The sequence below is a fragment of the Penicilliopsis zonata genome (genome assembly GCF_001890105.1).
Source record: "Penicilliopsis zonata CBS 506.65 unplaced genomic scaffold ASPZOscaffold_6, whole genome shotgun sequence".
NCBI classification, from domain to species: domain Eukaryota; kingdom Fungi; phylum Ascomycota; class Eurotiomycetes; order Eurotiales; family Aspergillaceae; genus Penicilliopsis; species Penicilliopsis zonata.
Window position 1 is genome coordinate 878,051 of NW_019208916.1, and position 19,082 is coordinate 897,132.

Here is a 19,082-nt window from a genome sequence, read left to right on the forward strand (position 1 = left end):
TAATGTGAGGAATGAATCAACCATACAAGATGTCATCCGTGCCACAAAGAGGAGATTCGGGCATCGACTCGTGTTGGCATCCATGGATGGGCTCCACAGGCTTCCCCGCAGCATTCAATATTGGTACGTAGTTTATCTTCTGTCCTGATGAAGATTGAAGATATGAATTAGTATATTAAGAAGTTAAATATCTTGGTATTATAGAATATTTAGTATACAATGAGGGTTCTTTTGATTTGGTTTTTTTTTTCAATAGTGGTAAAAAAGTCCAGTGTCCAGTCAAGCTAGTGAAATCCCAGTCCGCCGGTCCCTTCCCCATGTCGCATGCGCTTCAACTCATCTCACCGTTTTTTTCCTTCTAGCGAACGCAAATCCTGCAAAACATTTCCCTGTCGCTGAAATATATCTATATATCTACCTATATATCTATCTGTATATATATATATATATTCGAGCCTCTAGGTAAGAGAATCAACTGATACACGTCGGACAATACAGCCTCCAGCTTTACCGCCATTCGACGGAAACCGCCGTGCTCGGTCTGGGTGATTAACCCTCACCTCCGCGCGTCGACGCTCGTCTCTTTGAAGAGAGAAGAATGGACTTCAAAAAACACCTCTCCCACCAGCGATATCATCGTTCTCCGCTTTTTGGTGTCACCCACGACGCTCGTACGGCGGCCGCCCCGTCCTTGCCCACCACCACCACCACCACCACCAACACTATCAACAACACTATCAACAACAGCAGCAGCAACAGCAGCAGCAACAGCAACAATTATAACACACACGCGTACCACGTTGCCTCGCGACGAGAAACCGAAATGTCACACCAGTCGCCCTTCCACCATTACCACCAGTCTTCCTCCGTGTCCTCCATCGAGAAATCCGGTTCGCAGGCGCCTTATGCGTCGCTCCGGGCAGACACGGCGGCCACGGCAGCCATAGCGTACCACAACCATCGGTCCCACAAAAGACACAGCAGTGCTAGCAGTGTCAAGGAGGGAGGGTTCTTCCAACACAGTACGTTAAATATATATATATATATATATATATATATATTCTTTATATATATTCTCTTATATTCTATTTCTCAGCCACTGTGGCGCGGGATCGCCCAACGACAAGATGAGCGCTCGGGAGCGCTAGTCGCTTTTAGGCTCAGGGCAGCTCAGGGCGCCTTGCCTGGTTGGGCCTAGCATGGCTCAGATCCCAAAAGTCACGGGTTGGCCCCCGGCTCCACTGCTTTTGCAAGCTGCAGTGCGATCATCGCTCTGCTTCTATCACGAGAAGAGGAACCCTTCTGCTCTTGACCATCCTGTTTCTACTCTTTCTCCACCTCTGTTCTTCCGTTTTTTCTTCGTTTTTCTTTGTTGTGCAGTGTTGCCTTGTTTCCCTGCTGATGCTTTAAGCCTCGCTGGCCCCGAACCAGCCCCTCCGCGACATGAATGCCCGGTCGCAGTCGCGCGATCAGCCCCGGCGGACCTCGCAGGGAAGCCCTGTCTTTGCAGGTGAGTGAAGCCTTGAAGGAAATCTTTGTTGTTGGCATGCGTTCTCTGCTTCTGCTCCTTCTGCTTCTTTGTTCTTCCCTCCCCTGCCTATCTGTTATTCGGTGTTTTGCTCGCCTTCGCGTCGTGTCCAAAACAGGAAGCTTCCATCGTTGAACTGACCGCTGTGCCTAAAACAGGCCATCAAGACCAACCGTCTTCCTCCTCGCACACTCTTAATGCCCGTCAGATGCCTCCGCCTTCCTCGCCACAACCGTATCTGTCTCGCGGACAGCCGGGTAACAGCCACACCGCCGCCTCCTCCTCCTCGTCCTCCTCGTTGTTTGCACGCGATCCGCTGAGCACCCATCGGCCAGGCAGCAGCATGTCGATATCCTCCATGCTCGGCTCCGACGCCGATCGCCCCGGCCGTGATGCTGCCACGGCTGGTGTTGGTGCCGGTGCTGCTTCCGCCCCCGCTTCCTCGACTTCGTCGCTCTTCCCGCGCGCGTCGGCGGCCCCTTTTGGCAGCGCGCCCCCGTCAACACCGGGAGCCATGTCTCCCCCGACCGCTCCCGCTAGACCCCCATCCTTGGACTATCCTCTCTTTCGCCGGTCGCATACTCCCGAGAAGTCTATCGCGAAGGTCCATCCCGGCCGACCGTACCGGTCGAGCTCGGGTGGCGTGACGCAAGGGTCGGTCGGGGACCACCAGCACCACTCCAAATTCGGCTCTATCGGACGCCCGCTGCAGACGTCGCACTATCCCGACAAGTCAGCTAGCTCTGCTCAACCATCACCACCTATCGCCGCGGTGGACGTCCCCTACGGAGATTCGCGTCGCCCCAGTCTGAACGGCTCGATTCCTCGGCCGAACAGCCAGCCTCAGCACGTGGAGACGCGTCAGCCCGCCTACAGCCCCCTTTCCCGACCGATACCGGGTGTACCCGAGGGTGGGAACCTTCCTCCTTCTTCTTCCTCTTCTTCTCAACGAGCGTCGTCGTATCTAGGTCTGGAGGGTGGACAACAGCAACAGCAACAGCAACAGCAACATCATCATCATCAACAAAGTCGATTTGGTGGATTGTATCATGACCGTCATGTGGAAGAGCAGACGCATCGAGATCGGGAAAGAGTCGTCGCAAGCCATGATTCGGAGTCGAAAGCTCCCCATCCCTCGTCGCGATATGGCTCCCAATTTCCCGACCGAGAGGTGGGGGGTGACCGGCCACCACCGGCATGGGACTTGATGGGCCGCTCACAGCCACCCTCCCCGGAGACGAAACGCTTCTCCGCCTCGGAGTCATCCCCCGGATTCGGTTTCGGGGCGATCCAAAGCTACACCAAATCGTTGGGCTCCCAGCTGGCGGCAGGGTCGCGACCGTCACCGCTCTCCATCCAGCCTCGACAGGGGCAGCCTCCACCCTCGACGAACGAACAGCCTGCCTATCATCTGAGCAAACTGCAGACCCAGCACCACCGACTGTTCCCGAGCGCCACTTCCTCCTCAAAGCCATCCCAGCAGCCTCCAGCCTTTGGTAATCCCGGAGGTGCGGCTGACGAGCAGCAGCGGCGCAAAGGCAGTGATGAGCTCCTGCACCATCGCACCCTGCTTGGCGTTGGAGTGGACGCCAAGCGCGGTGGACGTGCCTCCCCCTTGCCCCAGGCGGTTCAGGGCGCACAGGCACAGATCATTGGCCCCGCCGCCGAATCTGGCATCAAGAACGAGCTGGGCCGCGTCTTCTCCGGCATTGGCAGTGGTGTTGGCGGAGTGACAATGCCCACGACGGGCAGTGGGCCGTCCACCCCGATGACCGCCAGCCCCTTCAAGCGCGACAGCGTGACTTCGCGCTCCGCCAATGGAGAGCCAGTCGAGGAAGCCAGTAAGCTCGCCCGACCAGCTTCGACGTCAGGGAAACGGCCGAGAAGATCGCGTGATGAGGATAATATCCCCCCGGAGGTTGTGGACACTAGCGCTGATCTCCGCTCCGGCTCGGCAGCCCGAGCGGCCAGACGCAATCGGCATGTTCACCACCATCACCATCAGTGAGTTTTCTTCTCCTTTTTCTTCTTCTTCTTCTCCTTTTTCTTCTCCTTTTTCTCATCTAATTTATCAGTCACCATCATCATCGGCATAGACCCGAAGAAGAAGTTCCTCCTACAGCCAATCGATCCACGTCAGCGAATGCCTTCCGCCGCACATCAACCCCGGCCGATGCGGCAGCGACAGCGGCGGCGGCGAATCTCGTCAGCTCCGCCACCGGACATCACCACCATCATCATCACCACCATCATCACCATGTCCCACGGTCAGGTGTAACGGGGGCTGGCGGCACGGTCGGTCCTTCATCGTCGTCGTTGTTGTCGTCGCCACGGGAGCCTCGGATAGTGGTCAATCTAGAGCCCCTGCTGTCGAGCGTGGCGCATCTGCCGCGGCATCACCTTGGCTCGACCCTGTACGCGCCGCGGATTGGGGTGCCGACCGCCAAAGCCACGCTGGAGAGTGCCCGGTTCGGATACACGACGACGCCGCTACCGCTACCGCGATTCGAGGGCCAGGAGAACTGTACGTTTACGATCCGAGTGCCTCGCTTCCGGATCGACGCGAGCCATCGCGAGGAGATCTGTGCCCGCCGTGCACTCTGGGGCACGGGCGTGTACACGGATGACTCGGATCCGGTGGCGGCGGCGATCCATTCGGGGTTCATCCGGGGTGCGTGGGGAGAAGATGTGGACGTGAGCATGTTGGACCTGGAGATCAAGGACGGCTATCAGCATGCCCCGCGTGGGAAGTCTACAGTCTCCTCCATGGACGGAGGAGGAGGAGGGGGAACTGCAACTGCAACTGCAACTACGCCCGAATCGCCGCCTCGGATTCCGCCCGAGCCACCGGCGAACAGGGACTTACACATCACGCTGCTGGTGCTACCGCGGCTGGAGCGGTACGAGGCCAGCGTGATGTTCGGACTGAAGTCGCGGGCGTGGGAGCACACGCACGACGGCATGAGCTTCCAAGTGCTACGGGTGGAGTGGGTGGAGGAAGGGGTTGGCCGGGGCGAAGAGCGCGGCGGCGAGGCCCGGCGCAAACGGCTGCGCAACTTGATGCAGAGCGGACGTATCTGTACGGGGGCTGCGGCGGGTGTATCCCTGGGGAAGGTCAGCGGGGTGGAAATCCCCAGACGCAAGATGCCAGTGACGGCGGGTTTCTAATTTCTTCTTCTTCTTCTTTGTTTTCTTCTTCTTCTTCTTCTTCTTCTTCTTCTTCTTCTTCTTCTTTTTTCTTCCTTTCTGTGTGGCTGTGTTCTTGTCCTGTCTTCAGTGTATCTAGCGAGCGAAGTCTGTCCATCTTCGACTACTACATCTAATCATAGCGCTATCTATTTACAGAGTCTTGTCTGTAGCTAAGCAGTGAGACATAAGACATGACTATGGAAAGAATTCTGACAAATATCGATACCAGGCTCAGTCCCCGGTATTATCTAACAGACAGCGCATCTCCCCACAATATACTCAATAATTATGAATACTATTGTACTACACAATACTACCTTTGTACTACCAAGGTATTGTAGTATGTACTGTATTGGAGAAAAGGATGACGGACGGACGAAGGGAAGGAATCGACTCGTCAATTAATGGGCACACGGGGATTCGTTGGAATAGAAACAGAGAAACCGTTCTGTTTAGGTCTGTATAGAGTTCTTCCATCTTCATTCTTATACAATCTGTATTCTAGTCCGTAGAGTCATATTCATATCACAAGGTCATAATCATAGCATTGCATTGCATTAAATTTAGCATAAATCTGTGCATTCATATCTGACTAAATAGGACTAGCCTGTTGTATTCCATCTAGTACTATTCAGGATTAGTGTTCCTTCTCACTGGCTTAGTCATCTACCGAGGTTCCTTGACAGGAGAGATACAGACTACAGAGTGTTATATAGAGTATAGAGGCGTGAGAGTATAGTATTTTAATCAATTGTGTTCACTGTTCATATCTTATAATAACTCGAGTATTCAATCAAAGTAGTGTGTATACCATAGTATTCAGTGGGCACTACTCAAATTCTGTTACTCTGTATATACCTCGGCTCGGGGTCTTGGCCCCGCGGCCCTTCGGCCTCCTTGGGTGTCTCGACGCTCCTTGTATCTTCATAAATACTTTGATACCACTCCGAACCTCGAATCGCTCATCTTCCTGATACCCGAGAATTCAGAATTCCGCATAGAATATAGACGATACGAGAGGGATGTTCTCTGCGAGGAACCGTTTGTCCCTCGCCCGCCCCCGTCTCCTGCTACACTCTAGAACAGTAAGCCTTCACCTAATGTGTGTGTTTGAACAACGTGAACAGCTGGCTAAACGCTCTAGTCACCCGTCATGGCTCGTCGGAAGGTCTCGTCGGTTCCTGACGGTATATATACTTAAGAAGAGAATGGATGTCAAAGGCTATGTGACTAACGGTTCGGTTCAGGCTACGTCGAGGACCTGTCGAAAGGCAAGATGCTACGCTTCGAAGACTCCCTCCCCCGCCTCCCGGTGCCCTCGCTCGAAGAGACCGCACGTCGGTACCTGAAGTCAGTGCATCCCCTGGTCTCCGCGAGTGAGTTCGAACGCACGAAAAGAGCCGTCGAGGCCTTTGTCCGACCGGGCGGCGAGGGCGAGCCGCTCCAGGAGCGGCTGTTGGCACGCGCGGCGGACCCCAGCTGCAAGAACTGGCTGACCGAGTGGTGGAACAATGCGGCGTATCTGGCCTACCGCGACCCGGTCGTGCCCTACGTGTCGTACTTCTACTCGTATCGCGACGACCGCACGCGCCGGGACCCGGCCCAGCGCGCCGCGGCCATCACCAGCGCGGCGCTCGAGTTCAAGCGCCAGGTCGACGCCGGCTCGCTTGAACCGGAGTACATGCGTGGCTTGCCCATGGCCATGAGCTCCTACCAGTACATGTTCCATTGCTGCCGCATTCCCGCCGAGGGGGCCGACTACCCGCAGAAATACCCCGTCCAGGGCAACGAGCACCTGGTTGTCGTGCGCAAGAACCAATTCTTCAAGGTGCCCCTGCAGCTCGACGGGCAGCAACTCAGCCCCGCGGAGTTTCAAGCGCAGTTCGAACGCATCTACCAGCTTGCCCAACAACACGCCGCCCCGGCGCCCGTGGGGGTGCTCACGGCCGCCAACCGCGACCACTGGACTGCCGCCAGGGAGAAGCTGCTGGCCGCGGACCGGGATCACAACGGCGGCATCCTGCGCGACATCGAGTCCGCGGCGTTTGTCGTGTGTCTGGACGACGCCGCGCCCGTCACGCTCGAAGAGCGCGCCCACCAGTACTGGCACGGCGACGGCTGCAACCGCTGGTTCGACAAGCCGCTGCAGTTCATCGTGAACAACAACGGCTCCGCGGGCTTCATGGGCGAGCACAGCATGATGGACGGCACGCCGACGCACCGGCTGAACGACTACGTCAATGCTTTCATTGCACAGGGGAAGATCGAAAGCAGCAGCAGTAGTAGTAATAGCAGTGGCGAGGCGGGATCCGTCCGCTCCCACCTGCCGGAACCGCAGGCGCTGAGCTTCCATCTCGACGAGCCCGTGCTCGAGGCCATCGACGCGGCGGCGCAGTTCCACCGCAAGGAGATCGCAGCGCACGAGCTGCGCGTGCAAGCCTTCCAGGGCTACGGCAAGGGCCTGATCAAGAAGTTCAAATGCAGCCCGGACGCATACGTGCAGATGGTGATCCAGCTGGCGTATTTCAAGATGTACGGCGTCTCCCGGCCGACGTACGAGTCGGCCGCGACGCGCAAGTTCCAAGAGGGCCGCACGGAGACCACCCGCTCCGTTTCAGACGAGAGCGTCGCCTTCTGCCGCGCCCACCATGATCCCAGCGTGGCCCGCGAGGAGGTCGTGCGCTTGTTCCGCGCCGCCCTCGCCGCCCACTCCAAATACATCACGGACGCGAGCGACGGCCGCGGCGTCGACAGACACCTGTTTGGACTTAAGAAACTCCTCCGCCCAGGCGAGCAGATCCCCCTGCTTTACCAGGACCCGGCCTTTGCGTATTCCGGTTCCTGGTACTTGTCTACCTCCCAGCTTAGCTCCGAGTATTTCAACGGCTACGGTTGGAGCCAGGTCATCGATGATGGATTTGGTATCGCCTACATGATTAATGAGAATAGGTACCCCCCTCCCTCCCTCCCTCCCTCTCTCTCTGTCTATGGCTTGTACTAATCGTATAGTCTCAACTTTAATATTGTTTCAAAGCGTAAAGGCTCGGAGCGGATGAGCTACTACATCAACGAAGCTGCCTGTGAGCTGCGCGATGTCCTTATGCCTGACCTGGTCGCTCAGGCGGAGAAGCCGAAACTCTAGACTTGTTGTCTCTCTTGTTTACTACGGTGAACACAGTTACTAGAATGTATGGTAGCGAGAATTACCTGGTTACTGCTTCGTATATGTAGGCAGATATGCAAGGGATGCCTGAAAGGGTATACATGAACGAGGTAGTAAAGTATGTAGATATACTCACGGTCCTCTTGGATCATATAGTACCTATCCATCAATACATATAGACAACTTAGTTCGTGAATTGTGTTTACAAAGTATGATTGAATTATTACCATGCTGTGGCAGACCCAACAGAGATGTTAATATTAAAGACTTACAAGAAGTATCTTGTCGTGTTAGTTGGACTATACCCCTCGCCGAATGAACAGCACTTACCTGGTGCCTTTTCAAGAATTGTTCAAGGACGGACTTTCTCCAACAGTAGACATAATACTGAACCCGCGGACGCCTTGCCTTGTGTCTTGCACTAAATGTTTTCGGCTTACATGTTTCCCTCTGTCTTGTCGTGAGACTCGGGTGCACTTTCATCACTGGCTGTCTGCGAGGTCAAGTCTCTGATTTGTCGTTCTAACCAGTTAGCTTTTCTTCTCTTTTCTTCTTTTTTCTATTCTTTCCATGTCAAAATGCATACCTAACTCCCGAATCCGTTGCCGCAGCATTTGGTTCTCCCGCGTCAGCATGGCTGCCTCCGCTTGATAGAAAGCACTCTCATCCCTGCTGCTGCGACGGGTGTGATCATGGGTGTTGGCACCACTGGTAGCCCCAGTATCGAGAATGTCCCCTCCCGCTGCGGGAGGCAATGAGACCACCGGCCGCAGACTCGGCGAAGTTGCTAAACTTGAAGCGCGAGAGCCCCGGGGATGGAGCTGAGTGGAGACCCGGGAAGATCCAGCAGATGGAAGCGGTGGAATTGAGGGAAATGGCACAGTGCGCTCGGCTGGGGTGGTGTCGTCTAGCACAGCGCTACTTGATGACGGCTGAGAAGAGGGCTGTTGCTGCTGCTGCTGCTGCTGCTGGAGCTGTTGTAGTTGGGCCTGCTGAGTCCGGATCATCTGCAAAAGACGGTTCTATACGAATGTGAGTTTCCCATAGATTGAAGAAAAAAAGTGTTATGTCATCCAAAGGAAAGACTCACCACTTGAGCTTCTTGCTCCTGCTCTAGCTCTTGGTGGATTTCGCCGAGCGAGGGCGTGCGTTGATGGTGCGGGTCCCCTGTCGCGATGATCGGGCTGCCACTGATACTCGCCGGGCTGGCGGTACGCAAGGCCTGGCTAATAGAAGAGCGATGTTCCGATAAGGACAGATCCCCCACCGCAGGAATCTGGCTGTCACTGTTCAGGTTCAAATGCATCCCAGCGGTCGACCGACGACGCGGGGACGACTGTAGCCCGGCAGAGGGCGGCGACGGACGAGAGGGGGGCAGTGAGTTCAGATCGGGAGACATCTCGATGAAACAGCAAGTCTGTAGGATATTTCCTTGTGAAAGAGCCCGATGCTGAGATGAAGTGTTTCAGCAGAGGTGATAGTCTAGGCCCTACAGTAGGTACTACGTAGTAACCGTACGCTGGGCGGGGTTCTGGGCGGTGAAGGGGAGAAAACCGGGCAGAATCCTCAGGCGGTGAGCTACTCACCGAAAACGGTCTGGCGCCGTCGATCAGGAGGGAAAAAAGCTTGGCGCGGTCTGGCCGGCGGTCCACACGTGACCGTCCATTCCGATCCTCGCCTCCAGCCGCAATCGGGGATATTCGAGGAGGCGATCAGGGCCCGGACTCATATCCTACATAGCGGAGGCTTTGAGCCTCGAGGTAGGTTCGCATCAGGCCTCAGACAACGTGATGGAAACCCATTCCTCCCTCCCGGGGTCTCCCCTTGTGTTACCTGTATGAGTACCTGACTTCGTTTCACAGGGTACAGTCTTCCTTTAGCCGTGCCGCCTAGACAAGGGGATCGCTGCCAGAATTCACCATCCAACGGTTGCATGCTCAGCCACCAGAGACGATCTACGGAGTACACCGCACGCTATCTGCAGTCAGATACAGAGGAATGTGGAGGTATATTCCGTCTGTTTACGGGGACAGATAAGCTTTGCGGTGGATCAGAAAGGTACAGACAGAGTACTCCGTACAGAGAGTACGGAGAGTACGGAGTAGGTACTCTGTAGCAGTATACCCATACCTCCTGTGTGTAGCTACGGAGTACGGAGAAGGTGCGGCTTTTAGAACCAGATGAAGCCTCTGATTCTCGCTCAAATCCTCCCCCAAATCCCGCACCGTTCGCGCCCGACGACCAAACCATGTCACAAACCCCTCTGTTGGGCCGGGTGAGAGATTTGAAATTTTATCTCCTCAGGTCCGCATCTCACGAGTTTGTCGGTCATGCTAATGTGTCGACCATGTGTACTGCAAGGGAGCGTAGTGTGACATGGATCTGCGATGTCTAGTAGTTACTGAAGAGTTAGTTAGTACCTGCTCTGTACAGCAGGGCAGACGAAGGAATACGATCATTGCACGCAGGCAAGCAAGCCTCCTTCTCGAAAGACGTACGCAATGCATCATAGACGATTCCATGATTCTTCTTCCTTCCTTCGACCCCATTACATGATCGTCCTGCGGTGACTTGGAAGGAACCACGGATCTGACGTCACGGGCGGTCAAGCCGAACCAACCAGTTTTTTGTCTTCTTTTCTCTTCTGCTGCTGTTGTTGATCCTCGGGAAAGCCACGCAAGCCGGGCAGATCGCACGGTCGGCAATAATCCCGACTCCTTGCATTGCGGGAGCACGATATTATCATTGATTATTGATTATTATTATTATTATTTTGTCAATAAGTTGAAATACCACGCTTTACCACATAGTTAGCTGTTAAAATTGTAGGCTGGAAGTACGGAGTAGACTGCACCCAGTCAACTGGCCGAGCGGCTAGTCCTATTTCGGCCATTCTTGACACTCTCCTCTCACATCGCCCACAGGACGACGGCCACACCGAACGGTTCACTCCGTGGGTTATTGAGACTGGTGGAGCGTTGCTGACCATGATTGCGACTCTGGTGAGCCTCTAGACTGTTGCGGAGGTGTCTCCCGTGGGGTAAATCGCTGCCCTGTCGCCGTTTGCCTCCAAACAACGCCAATTGTTCAATCCTAGGTTCCATCCTGCCCGACATCAACGAGGATCGTTACTCGCCGCAATGGGTGATCGACGTGATCCCTCCCCCCCCCCCCCCCCACCCCCCTGCTCTGCATGGCGAGTGGCGTTTCTCTGCGGGCAGTTAGGTAGTGTTGCCCCCTCGTCTTGATTCGGCATCCCGCTGCAGCCCTGCTTGCACGTTGGTTAGCTGTGGGTATCGAAATCTCATGATCTTTTCGATCAGATGGAAAATAGCTGTAATTATTATGATGGCAATAGAAGTACTAGGTAATTCCCAGAGTAATGAGACCATAGGCATGGCTTCTGATTGGGCCTGATGCTCTGTTCCCCTGTTCCTGTCGGCCTGGGCTGGGTTCTTTCCCAATCCTACCTTTACACAAGTGCCCTTTCCTTGTTTGGCCATTTTCGTCTCTGGTACCTTCCACTTTTTGCTCCTTCCGTTGCTTTCACTTCCTTCCCCCCATCGTTTCCCTTTCTCCTCACTCTCTTCCCCACGACTCCCAGGCCTGTTTGCTTCCTTTCCCTCTACCCTCCCAGCCTTCCTCTTGTCGTCTGTCTGACAGCTCTTCCCCCTCTGTGGGTTCATTGTTTGTCCTAGGTTAAGCTAAGCGTCTCCCAGCTGGGTTAGTTGAATCACCGTCATGGCTTCACTTCCCTCCGGCAAGATGGAAGAGAAGTCTCACGACTCCGAGGCTTCTTCCTCCACCAATGCCGATGAGCATGCTGAGCAGCCGGCCGTCGAGGAGAAGGAAGCTTCCGCTGTCCACCCTCGTCAGGCTCACTGGCCCTCGAACCCCGCCACGGCGGAGATGGACCAGTTGGAGGTCGTTGACTCGTCGTCTGATGACGAGAAGATCGAGATCACGGAGGATGAGTGTTACGACCAGCTAGGGTACACGTTTCCCACCTGGAGGAAATGGGTCATCATCTCGGTCATCTTCCTGGTGCAAACCTCCATGAACTTCAACACCAGTCTCTACTCAAACGCTCTCAACGGCATCTCGGAGGAGTTTAACGTCAGTGTCCAGGCTGCCCGCTGTGGTGCAATGATCTTCCTCATTCTCTACGCCTTTGGTTGTGAGCTTTGGGCCCCTTGGAGCGAGGAGATCGGTCGCAAGCCGATTCTTCAGGCTAGTCTCTTTCTCGTCAACATCTGGCAACTTCCCGTTGCCCTTGCTCCCAACTTTGCTACCATCATGGTCGGCCGTGCGCTGGGTGGTCTGTCGTCCGCCGGTGGTTCGGTCACCCTGGGCATGATTGCCGACCTGTGGGAAGCCGATGATCAACAGTACGCTGTCGCCTGTGTTGTCTTCTCCTCTGTCGGTGGCTCCGTCATTGGCCCTGTTGTCGGTGGCTTCGTCGAAGCCTACCTGCCCTGGCGCTGGTGCATCTGGATCCAGCTTATCTTCGGAGTCTTCGTCCAGATTGCCCATATGATCTTCGTCCCCGAGACCCGTACCACCATCATGATGGACAAGATCGCCAAGAAGAAGCGTGCCAGCGGCGAGAACCCCAACCTGTATGGGCCGAACGAGCTGGTCCCCTTTCGCGAACGCTTCTCCATGCGCGAAGTCCTCATCACCTGGGTCCGTCCTTTCAAGATGTTCCTCACCGAGCCGATCGTCTTGACCCTTTCCCTCCTCAGTGGCTTCAGTGACGCTCTCATCTTCATGTTCATCCAATCCTTCTCTCTTGTCTACGACCAGTGGGGGTTCACCACCGTCGAAATGGGCCTCAGCTTCCTGCCCATCCTCGTCGGATACTTCATTGCCTGGTTCTCCTACTTTCCTGTCATCAAGCGCAACATTGCCGAACGCCATAGCAAACCGGATGACGAGCGTGCCCAGTACGAGTCGCGTCTGTGGTGGCTGCTGTACACCGCCCCCTGCCTACCTATCGGTCTGATCGGTTTCGCCTGGACCAGCCTGGGTCCCCCCGTTCATTGGATTGGCACCATGGTCTTCTCCGCCATTGTTGGCATCGCGAACTATAGCATCTACATGGCCACCATTGACTATATGATCTGCGCCTATGGGCCCTACTCTGCCTCGGCGACTGGTGGAAATGGGTGGTCCAGAGACTTCCTTGCTGGTGTCCTCACCATCCCCGCTACCCCGTTTTTCGCCAGTAAGGCTTCCTCTCCCTTTTCTTCTTCTTTTTTCATGGCGTTTACTGACTAGGATCGCTTTAAGACATTGGTGGCAAGTATCACTTGGAATATGCGTCGACCATTCTCTGTAAGTCGATTCTTTTTTTTTTCACATGATACCACTCTTCTATCTGTTCAAAAACTAATTGGTAGTCTGTGTCTCATTTATCCTGGTTGCTGCCGTCTATGTGATCTACTGGTATGGCCCTACCCTTCGTAAGCGGTCCCCGTTCGCCCAGCAACTTGAAGACGCTCGGCACGAAATGGAGGCCCAGGGTCGTCACTTGTCACGCATCCCTTCGGGCTCGCGCGCCAACTCCTTTGCTCGTTCTCAGCAAAACCTGCGCATCCGCCAGACCTTCGGGAGCCGCCATGGGAGCGTTACCAACTCTCGTGCCAATTCCCGCGCCAACTCGCGCCGGAACAGTCTTGCTCATTAACATATAGTCTGTCCTATGCCATGTTTCTTTTTCTTTTCAATTATTACCTTACTTTTCCTCGGTTCGGCCTGGCGCTAAGGACATGCTGTTGTTTTTTTTTTTTTTTTATCTTTTTGCTTTTGCTGTAGCAGTGGACACACTGGACAATGGGTGATTAGGAGAGTCTCAGACAGACTGCCTCGAGGAGCCGAGCTTGCTATTTTCTTTTCCCGCCCTTTTTTTCTTTTTCTTTTCTTTTTTTCTCTTCTTTTTCTTCTAGTTTCTCTATTCATCCATTGATAAGAGTTCCTGTAATCCCACTGAATAAGATATTATTGGGCAGATTCCTTTGATACTATCCTACTCTATGTTGCACCCTGCACAGACAGAGACCAACGAGGAATTGAACAAGGGTATGTTGTTTACCTGGGCATTACTTGTTTGTGTAATTGTTCTTCTGTTTTCATCTCTATCTTCTTTTTATGGGCATGAATCGATATGGGCTAGTTTTCTACCTAGGTAAACTAATGTATGTCATTTGACCACTGATTCAAGAGTATCGTACCCGTGGTTATCATAGTACTAGGTACTCCACGATGTAGTTATCGATGTATCCATGGACTTAGGAAGTTGGTTGCGTGGTCCAGAGGCAGGCAGGGAGCGGAGATGCCCATGGGGATCCCAGTGAAAAAGCGGTCATTGCTGGAAGAGAGTTCCGCGCGGATAGCGACCCGAGGCTCTTCACCACACCAGACATTAAAGAGGGCCAGAACCTACTACGATACCACTGAACGAAGGGATATACTCCGTATACTCTGAAAATGCAGAAGCAGGGAATTCTCCGCCTCTGCACCCGCGTGTCAGCGTTCCCTCGCGTTTTCCCCACGCTACGCGTGTCTTCTGCTGCTTCTCCGTGCACAGCGGTAAGAGCAAGAATGGCTTCTACGGCAGAGAAAGGAGCTCCATCTCCAGCTCGCGAGATAAAGACGACCGATCTCAATCCCGTGCTGAGTGCAGGCGAAGACGAGGAACAGATTGTGCCGGCGCTGCAGTCCTTACTACGGGCGGGATGGACGCTCGACACTGCAGGGACGGGAGTGAGCAAGACGTTTTTCTTCAAGACGTATTTCAAGGGAATAGTGAGCATCATCATCATCATCATCATCATCATCATCATCATCCTAAATATTATGTCTAAGCTTGTATCTAATGATTAGTCGTTTACGAATCTTGTCGCCGCGGAGAGTGCGACGAAAAAACACCATCCAACCATGACGGTGGTAAGACATGCACTATTTCTTGATACTATGTTGTATATGTAGTATGTATACGATGCTAATAGTGATAGAAATTCGGCTCGGTCCATGTTCACTGGACGACGCATCGGCCGGCTGGTCTGTCGATGAAGGATCTCGAACTGGCGGCGCATTGTGATCGGGGGGCTGAGCTGGTGGGTGCCGTTGCGCAGGGGGAGGGTCAAAAGTGTTCATAATAATAGCCGTACGTATGTGGTAGTACGTACTTGGATCTGGTGTAGTAATTCTGGCCGAGTAGACTAGTAGTACTGTACGGAGTAGTACGGAGTGCTTGGTCAATAGAAGTCTATCGTAGTTATTAATAGAGTGCTATATGGTGTTGAGATATCATTACTACTGTAGATACGGCGTAGTCTCTACAAGAAGTACTCCGTAGGGGCCATGGATAGGTACTATTGTAGTAATATTTAGAGATCCTAGCTTTATTGGCTAGAGATTCAATAGTCTCTGCATTAACCGTCTTAAATAGTCTGACATGGATGCCTGCACCTGCAGCTGATTATACAGGGTATGGATAGTATAGACTCACTACAATAGCTGCTACTTAGTATAATAGTATACTATAGTATAGATATACTACCTATAGTATTAATTATAGATACTAGGTAGTATACCAGGTATACTTAGTATAGTTCAGTTGCTTGTACTCTAGGTAAGAAATACATGTTCTTTTATAGGTACTCCTACCAAAGATACTTTACTTTCCACTCGTCTCCACCAATCGGAACCTCGCTTCCTGCTCACCTCCACGCATACGCAGCCTTTGCATGTCAGGTACAGCTCACTACTACCTAAGACACTCCATAGTTACCTCCAGGTACCTAAATAACCGATGCATTGAGGACGAGCACGAGGTCTAACGCCCAAGGCCACAGGTGTCACCCCGTGTCACATCCACCATGGCACAGGCACACGATCCTGAGTCGCGGATCGGCTGGGAAAAGGACGAATCTCGATGAACGGTGGAGCCCCCTTTCTTATTTTTGTGGTGTGTCCTGCTGTTTCGCGAGCCGTTTAATAAATACGGAGTCCACTACGTATCTTCGTCCCCTCTCTGCTAATAATAATGATAATATACTCCCTACAGGAAGTGTCTGGGTCTGGACAAGCCGGTTCCAAATTAGAGCCCCCACTGGCCGGCCCCCTCCCTTGCTCGTAAGCGCATCTCGTACGATGCCTTACGACCTGGCCTCCTCCATGTCGTCTGCAATTTCTGCCGTCGGTGGCATCCCTCATCGTTAGCAAGCGAGATCGTTGGTCTCTTTGTCAACTCCATTGTCTTGTTCTACATTGTTGTACGCCGGCGATGACGTTCGATCCCCTCCCTCGGTGACCGCGCGCCTTTGACACCTCCTTTTAATTAAAAAAAAAAAAAAAAGGAACGGTTCCAGATCTTACACACGAAAAAAAAAAAAAAAAAACACATACATCCGAGTGCATGTCAATGGCTGGAGGACATCTATAAATTTGCAATTGAGTGGGTAGCGAGTTGTGGCTTCCAAACATGGAGACGGAATCGAATCCCTCCTCCTCCTCCTCGGTCAGTCAGCGTCGGGGCCCGCGTCTCGCTCCGCTGCAGACCAACTTCAGTCGACCGGGTCCTCGCTCCTCGCAGCGGCCACGGCCCTCTGAATATCCAAGTGCTGGCGAGCCCGTGGATCGAGTGCCGTTGCACGCCCGCCCCGTCAAAACTCAGTCCTCCAAGACCGGCTTGCGCGGCCTCTTTGGGCGAGACAAGTCGTCGCGAAAGAGCGCCGCCACGGAGGAGACTCTGGCCGAGATCGATGCCGGTCAACCTAGAGACACACCGGATGTCTCTCATATCTTGTCGCCGGTCGACTGTGCAACGCCCAAGACCGCCGTTTCCGTCTCGACGGCCATCCTCTCGCCGCCACTGCCACTGCCACTACCACCACCACCACCCCCGCCGCCGCCAGAGGAACAACAGCAGCATCGGGAGCAGCAGCAAAAGCTGAGGCCTCCCCGGACGCGAAGTAAATCTCGGGGGGACAAGACGCCGGCGGGTGAGATGGGATGGAAACCACCACCGTTGTTTCAGGCGTACCCGCAAGCCTTCAAGCATGATTTCCTGTGGGCGCCAACATTGAACCTCGAGTCTGTTCTGCGATCACTACAGAACGATGAATCCGGGGATAAGAAAAAGAAGGAGGGTAAGGAGAATGGCAAACATGATCGGACCCCGTCCGGCAGCAAGATCGGATGGGCGCAGAAGATCTACGTCCTCGCCACGTCCGGGTACATCTTGCAGTACGCCGGCGATGGGAAGCACGACCGGTTACCCGAGAAGATGATGCAATTGGGACCCGAATCCGTTGCCTTTGCCAGCGATGCGATCCCCGGCAAACACTATGTGCTTCAGATTTCACAGAGCTCCACCGACGATGTGACCACCGTCCTGGACGGGTCGTCAAAGCCCCTACTCTCGAGATTCGGCTTTCACCGTACCCCGTCGCGACGGCTGGTCCGCAGCTTCCTCCTCGTCTTCGCCACCGCCGACAAGATGAACTCGTGGCTCGAAGCGATCCGCGCCGAGATCGAGGCCCGCGGCGGGAGAAAGTATGTCTCGGACAAGTCCCCCGGTGGCATGGCGGAGTCCTCCTCCTCCCAGCTGCCCCCATCCCTGCAGAGCAAGCCGAGTCTGCGGCAAATTGTGGTCAAGGATCCCAATCAGTTCCCGGCGCCAAATAATACTACTATGCAGGCAGACGGGATGATAGATCCCCTGTCACGTACCTCGACCGCTCGATCGCGCCGGTCTTCCTACCAGTCGGTCGATCGTCGCTCCTGGAGTCTGCCCCCGGATCAACCTCGATTGATTTCCGAACTCGCCCATCTGGCCAACAACAACAACAACAACAACAACATCGACAGCAACGTGCGAAAACCGTCATGGCCATCACCGTCAGGACCCGGGCCTCTCGTTCCGACCAATACCATGGACCATGTTCCTGAATCACCACCCGAAGATTCCCCTCTCTCCCCTCCCCCAAGTCAATCACAAAGGATGTCGGTGATGTATCAAAGACCGCCGAGCGTGATGAATGGATCTGCCCGACCATCCCGACCGCAGTCGGTCTACCCGGAAGCCCTGGCGGCGCGTAGCACGTCGCCGCCCGCGCCCAACTTCAGTGTGCCTTCGTTCAGCCGGAAATTCTCGCTGTGGGCCGATCAAACCCTCCCGCCCATACCGCACCCTACCGGTTCCTCCTCCCCGCCCGGTCATATCCACGACGAAGCAAACAGGCGACGCAGCCAGGTCGTCCTCGAAGAACCAGAGGAGGATGTTGAGAGGTCAATCATCGGGTCCCCGCCTCTGTCTCCCTGTCGAAGCGTATCCAGCTTGGGCCGGGAACTCCCCGCGACATGGACCGAGAATTCGGCGCGCCGGCCATTACGGGTCTCGAATTCTGAAGACTCCCTGGGCGGCGAGTCCCAGAAGAGAGCGCACAACGTTTCGGCTCGGGTGGCACTCGATATGGAATCTCTCGATTCCATCGCTGGCGCACGCTTTACCCCGGCTCCCCCTCTTTCTTCTTCCCAACCCCGTCCCTACAGCATGGTGTTCCGGACACCACGCCCTCATCCGACTATCAACAACAGCAGCAGCAACAACACCACCACCACCAACAGCAATATACCCATACCAAACGGTTCGGAGCAAGGGTCACCCTCGTCCCCCCCGCTCATGCGCGCCGTCAGTCCGCCACAAGGAGGCATGGCCCGCCGCAAGAGCATGCCGGGCTTCACCTCCATCGGACCCCCCGCCGCCCCTCCGCCCAACTGTCCCCTCCCACAACTACCCCCGGACGTCGTCTCTCGGCCGGGCGCTGCCTCGCCATCTCGATTCTACAAACCGGCGTCACCTCAATTCAGCCCAGCACTTGCAGGTACAGGAGGGACAATTCCTCCGGATCTAATGCAGAGGATGCAGAGTCCGTCCCCGCCGCGTCACACCAGCCTTGTGAATCATGTATAACATTACATTTATATACATTCCACGGACGCCAAGGTTAAGACGCCATCGATCATTTCATGATTTCCTCTTTCCTTTCTTTTCTCCTGTACAGATCAAAAAGTGGTTTATTCCCCTTCCGAGCTTTGAAAGCCTTACCCCGTCTCAGCGAGACCTTCTATATTTATATATATTTCTTCCTCTTCTTTTCTTTGAACAATTTCTTCTTCTATTCTTCTTCTATG

The 19,082-nt window shown here is 54.4% G+C and overlaps 8 protein-coding genes across 8 annotated transcripts; 6 read left to right on the forward strand and 2 right to left on the reverse strand.

The window, feature by feature from the left end:
* Positions 1–480: 480 nt before the first annotated feature.
* Positions 481–1,467, forward strand: ASPZODRAFT_1905144 (hypothetical protein). The gene has a single exon (XM_022727323.1). It carries the CDS (start codon positions 599–601, stop codon positions 1,196–1,198), a length of 600 nt encoding a protein of 199 aa, XP_022581655.1. The 5' UTR covers positions 481–598; the 3' UTR covers positions 1,199–1,467.
* Positions 1,184–4,763, forward strand: ASPZODRAFT_132098 (hypothetical protein). Its single transcript, XM_022722932.1, has 3 exons — positions 1,184–1,510; positions 1,687–3,532; positions 3,604–4,763. The coding sequence occupies exons 1-3, from the start codon at positions 1,444–1,446 to the stop codon at positions 4,694–4,696; spliced, it is 3,006 nt and encodes a 1,001-aa protein (XP_022581656.1). The 5' UTR covers positions 1,184–1,443; the 3' UTR covers positions 4,697–4,763.
* Positions 4,764–5,870: 1,107 nt separating this feature from the next.
* ASPZODRAFT_151694 (hypothetical protein) lies at positions 5,871–7,859 on the forward strand (the record flags this gene model as incomplete). Its single annotated transcript, XM_022725761.1, has 3 exons — positions 5,871–5,904; positions 5,965–7,666; positions 7,727–7,859. The coding sequence occupies 3 exons, from the start codon at positions 5,871–5,873 to the stop codon at positions 7,857–7,859; spliced, it is 1,869 nt and encodes a 622-aa protein (XP_022581657.1).
* Positions 7,860–8,210: 351 nt separating this feature from the next.
* ASPZODRAFT_132103 (hypothetical protein) lies at positions 8,211–9,557 on the reverse strand. Its single transcript, XM_022722933.1, has 3 exons — positions 8,971–9,557; positions 8,467–8,902; positions 8,211–8,402 (listed from the first exon to the last, which is right to left on the reverse strand). The coding sequence occupies exons 1-3, from the start codon at positions 9,277–9,279 to the stop codon at positions 8,317–8,319; spliced, it is 831 nt and encodes a 276-aa protein (XP_022581658.1). The 5' UTR covers positions 9,280–9,557; the 3' UTR covers positions 8,211–8,316.
* Positions 9,558–11,042: 1,485 nt separating this feature from the next.
* Positions 11,043–11,444, reverse strand: ASPZODRAFT_132104 (hypothetical protein). Its single transcript, XM_022722934.1, has one exon. The coding sequence runs from the start codon at positions 11,381–11,383 to the stop codon at positions 11,102–11,104; it is 282 nt and encodes a 93-aa protein (XP_022581659.1). The 5' UTR covers positions 11,384–11,444; the 3' UTR covers positions 11,043–11,101.
* A 201-nt stretch (positions 11,445–11,645) lies between these two features.
* On the forward strand, positions 11,646–13,569 carry ASPZODRAFT_151695 (hypothetical protein; the record flags this gene model as incomplete). The annotated part of the gene is made up of 3 exons (XM_022725762.1): positions 11,646–13,107; positions 13,173–13,217; positions 13,283–13,569. The coding sequence occupies 3 exons, from the start codon at positions 11,646–11,648 to the stop codon at positions 13,567–13,569; spliced, it is 1,794 nt and encodes a 597-aa protein (XP_022581660.1).
* Positions 13,570–14,483: 914 nt separating this feature from the next.
* On the forward strand, positions 14,484–15,040 carry ASPZODRAFT_65028 (hypothetical protein; the record flags this gene model as incomplete). The annotated part of the gene is made up of 3 exons (XM_022729273.1): positions 14,484–14,687; positions 14,766–14,828; positions 14,897–15,040. 3 exons carry the CDS (start codon positions 14,484–14,486, stop codon positions 15,038–15,040), a joined length of 411 nt encoding a protein of 136 aa, XP_022581661.1.
* Positions 15,041–16,267: 1,227 nt separating this feature from the next.
* ASPZODRAFT_132107 (hypothetical protein) lies at positions 16,268–19,008 on the forward strand. Its single transcript, XM_022722935.1, has one exon. The coding sequence runs from the start codon at positions 16,369–16,371 to the stop codon at positions 18,859–18,861; it is 2,493 nt and encodes an 830-aa protein (XP_022581662.1). The 5' UTR covers positions 16,268–16,368; the 3' UTR covers positions 18,862–19,008.
* Positions 19,009–19,082: the final 74 nt, after the last annotated feature.